The following is a 1,343-nucleotide window of genomic DNA, read 5'->3' as shown; positions in this document are numbered from 1 at the left end:
TTAAAAGAGTAATGTACTCATACCACCCATTTCACTTTGTTCTTTGATAAAAATTTCAAAGTATTGATATATAATTGTAACGGCAAGTAGAATACCAGTTCCAGAACCAATTGCACCTAAGAAATCTGCCAGTACCGAAAGAGCGCCAATGCAAAGACCACCAAATGCCGCTGCAGTTGGGATGTAGCGATTTAATTCGTGAATCAGAGACTTTTCTCTATGACCTTGCATTACCATTTGAGAATCCTTTAATTGCTTTGCAACCTTCAAATTGAATTAAACGTCCGGGTTGAAACGTGTAATTTTACTTTTGAATAAAATATTATATGAATACATACATCTTTAGCGGAGCTTCCGGAGATTTCAATCCAACTTTTTGAGAAGAATGCGCAGGATCCCAACATGAAAAGAATGTAGAGAACAGCGTGTACAGGATCCTGTACAATGTGCCCTACGGATTCAGGTGGGGAGAGATAATAGCATAGTCCACCGACGGGATAAGATCGAGCAGGGCCACCGCCACCAACATCCGACCAGACTCCAAGCAGGTTGACAATAATGTTACCATGAAATTTCACGGCCAACATTTGAGAAATGACGTACAAGTTAGAGACCAGCGCAGATTGCAGGATAATTGGAATGTTGCTCGTGTAAAAAAGTTTAATGGGATAGCTACTTTGTTGACCACGATACCTCGCTGACTTAATTGGTAAATCCACTCTGAATCCCTGAAAATTATAAAAATAATTTTTTCAATCATATTGTCATAAGTCGAAACGAAAGTTCCATGTTACAATTGTCCGGTAGAGCGTGTAAAGTAGGAAGTATTTTTTCAATTTTCTTTTGACACTACACAATATTAATTACAAGATTATAAAATTATTCGATTAAAACTGATTAGTGAATGTATATTTACCTGGAAATATATCACAATGGCAAATACCAAGATCGTGGCTAATAAATTCATTAAGTTTGGAAGATTTTGCCTATAAAATGCCTCCCGCAAAGCCCTAACTTTGTCTTGTCTCGTTGCTAAAAGATGAAACAAGGCAATGACTGCGCCCTCAAATTCCGTACCACGGCCTGTATTAACAGTAGTTGGAGAAAATGCTTTCCAAACAATAGTCTCGCAAATATTGGTAGCGATGAAAAGAGAAATACCACTTCCCAAACCATAGCCTTTTTGCAATAATTCATCCAATAGCAAGACAATCAGTCCTGCTACAAACAGTTGGATGATGATCAAGAGACATACTCCAGCTCCAATTTCAGCTGGGTCGCCATACATTCCTGTCATTACGTAGACAATTGCCTGTCCGACTGTGATGACCATTCCAAATACT

At 38.3% G+C, this 1,343-nt stretch overlaps 1 protein-coding gene across 1 annotated transcript; it reads right to left on the bottom strand.

Moving 5' to 3' along the window:
- Positions 1–1,339, bottom strand: LOC105367134 (protein transport protein Sec61 subunit alpha isoform 2-like; the record flags this gene model as incomplete). Its single annotated transcript, XM_011505760.1, has 3 exons — positions 1–264; positions 339–728; positions 917–1,339. Coding segments are annotated over 3 exons (1,077 nt in total), but the record flags the coding sequence as incomplete, so codon positions are not given.
- Positions 1,340–1,343: the final 4 nt, after the last annotated feature.

This window comes from Ceratosolen solmsi, unplaced genomic scaffold (genome assembly GCF_000503995.2).
Source record: "Ceratosolen solmsi marchali unplaced genomic scaffold, CerSol_1.0 C3461534, whole genome shotgun sequence".
NCBI classification, from domain to species: domain Eukaryota; kingdom Metazoa; phylum Arthropoda; class Insecta; order Hymenoptera; family Agaonidae; genus Ceratosolen; species Ceratosolen solmsi.
This window is presented reverse-complemented; position numbering and strand designations above follow the sequence as displayed.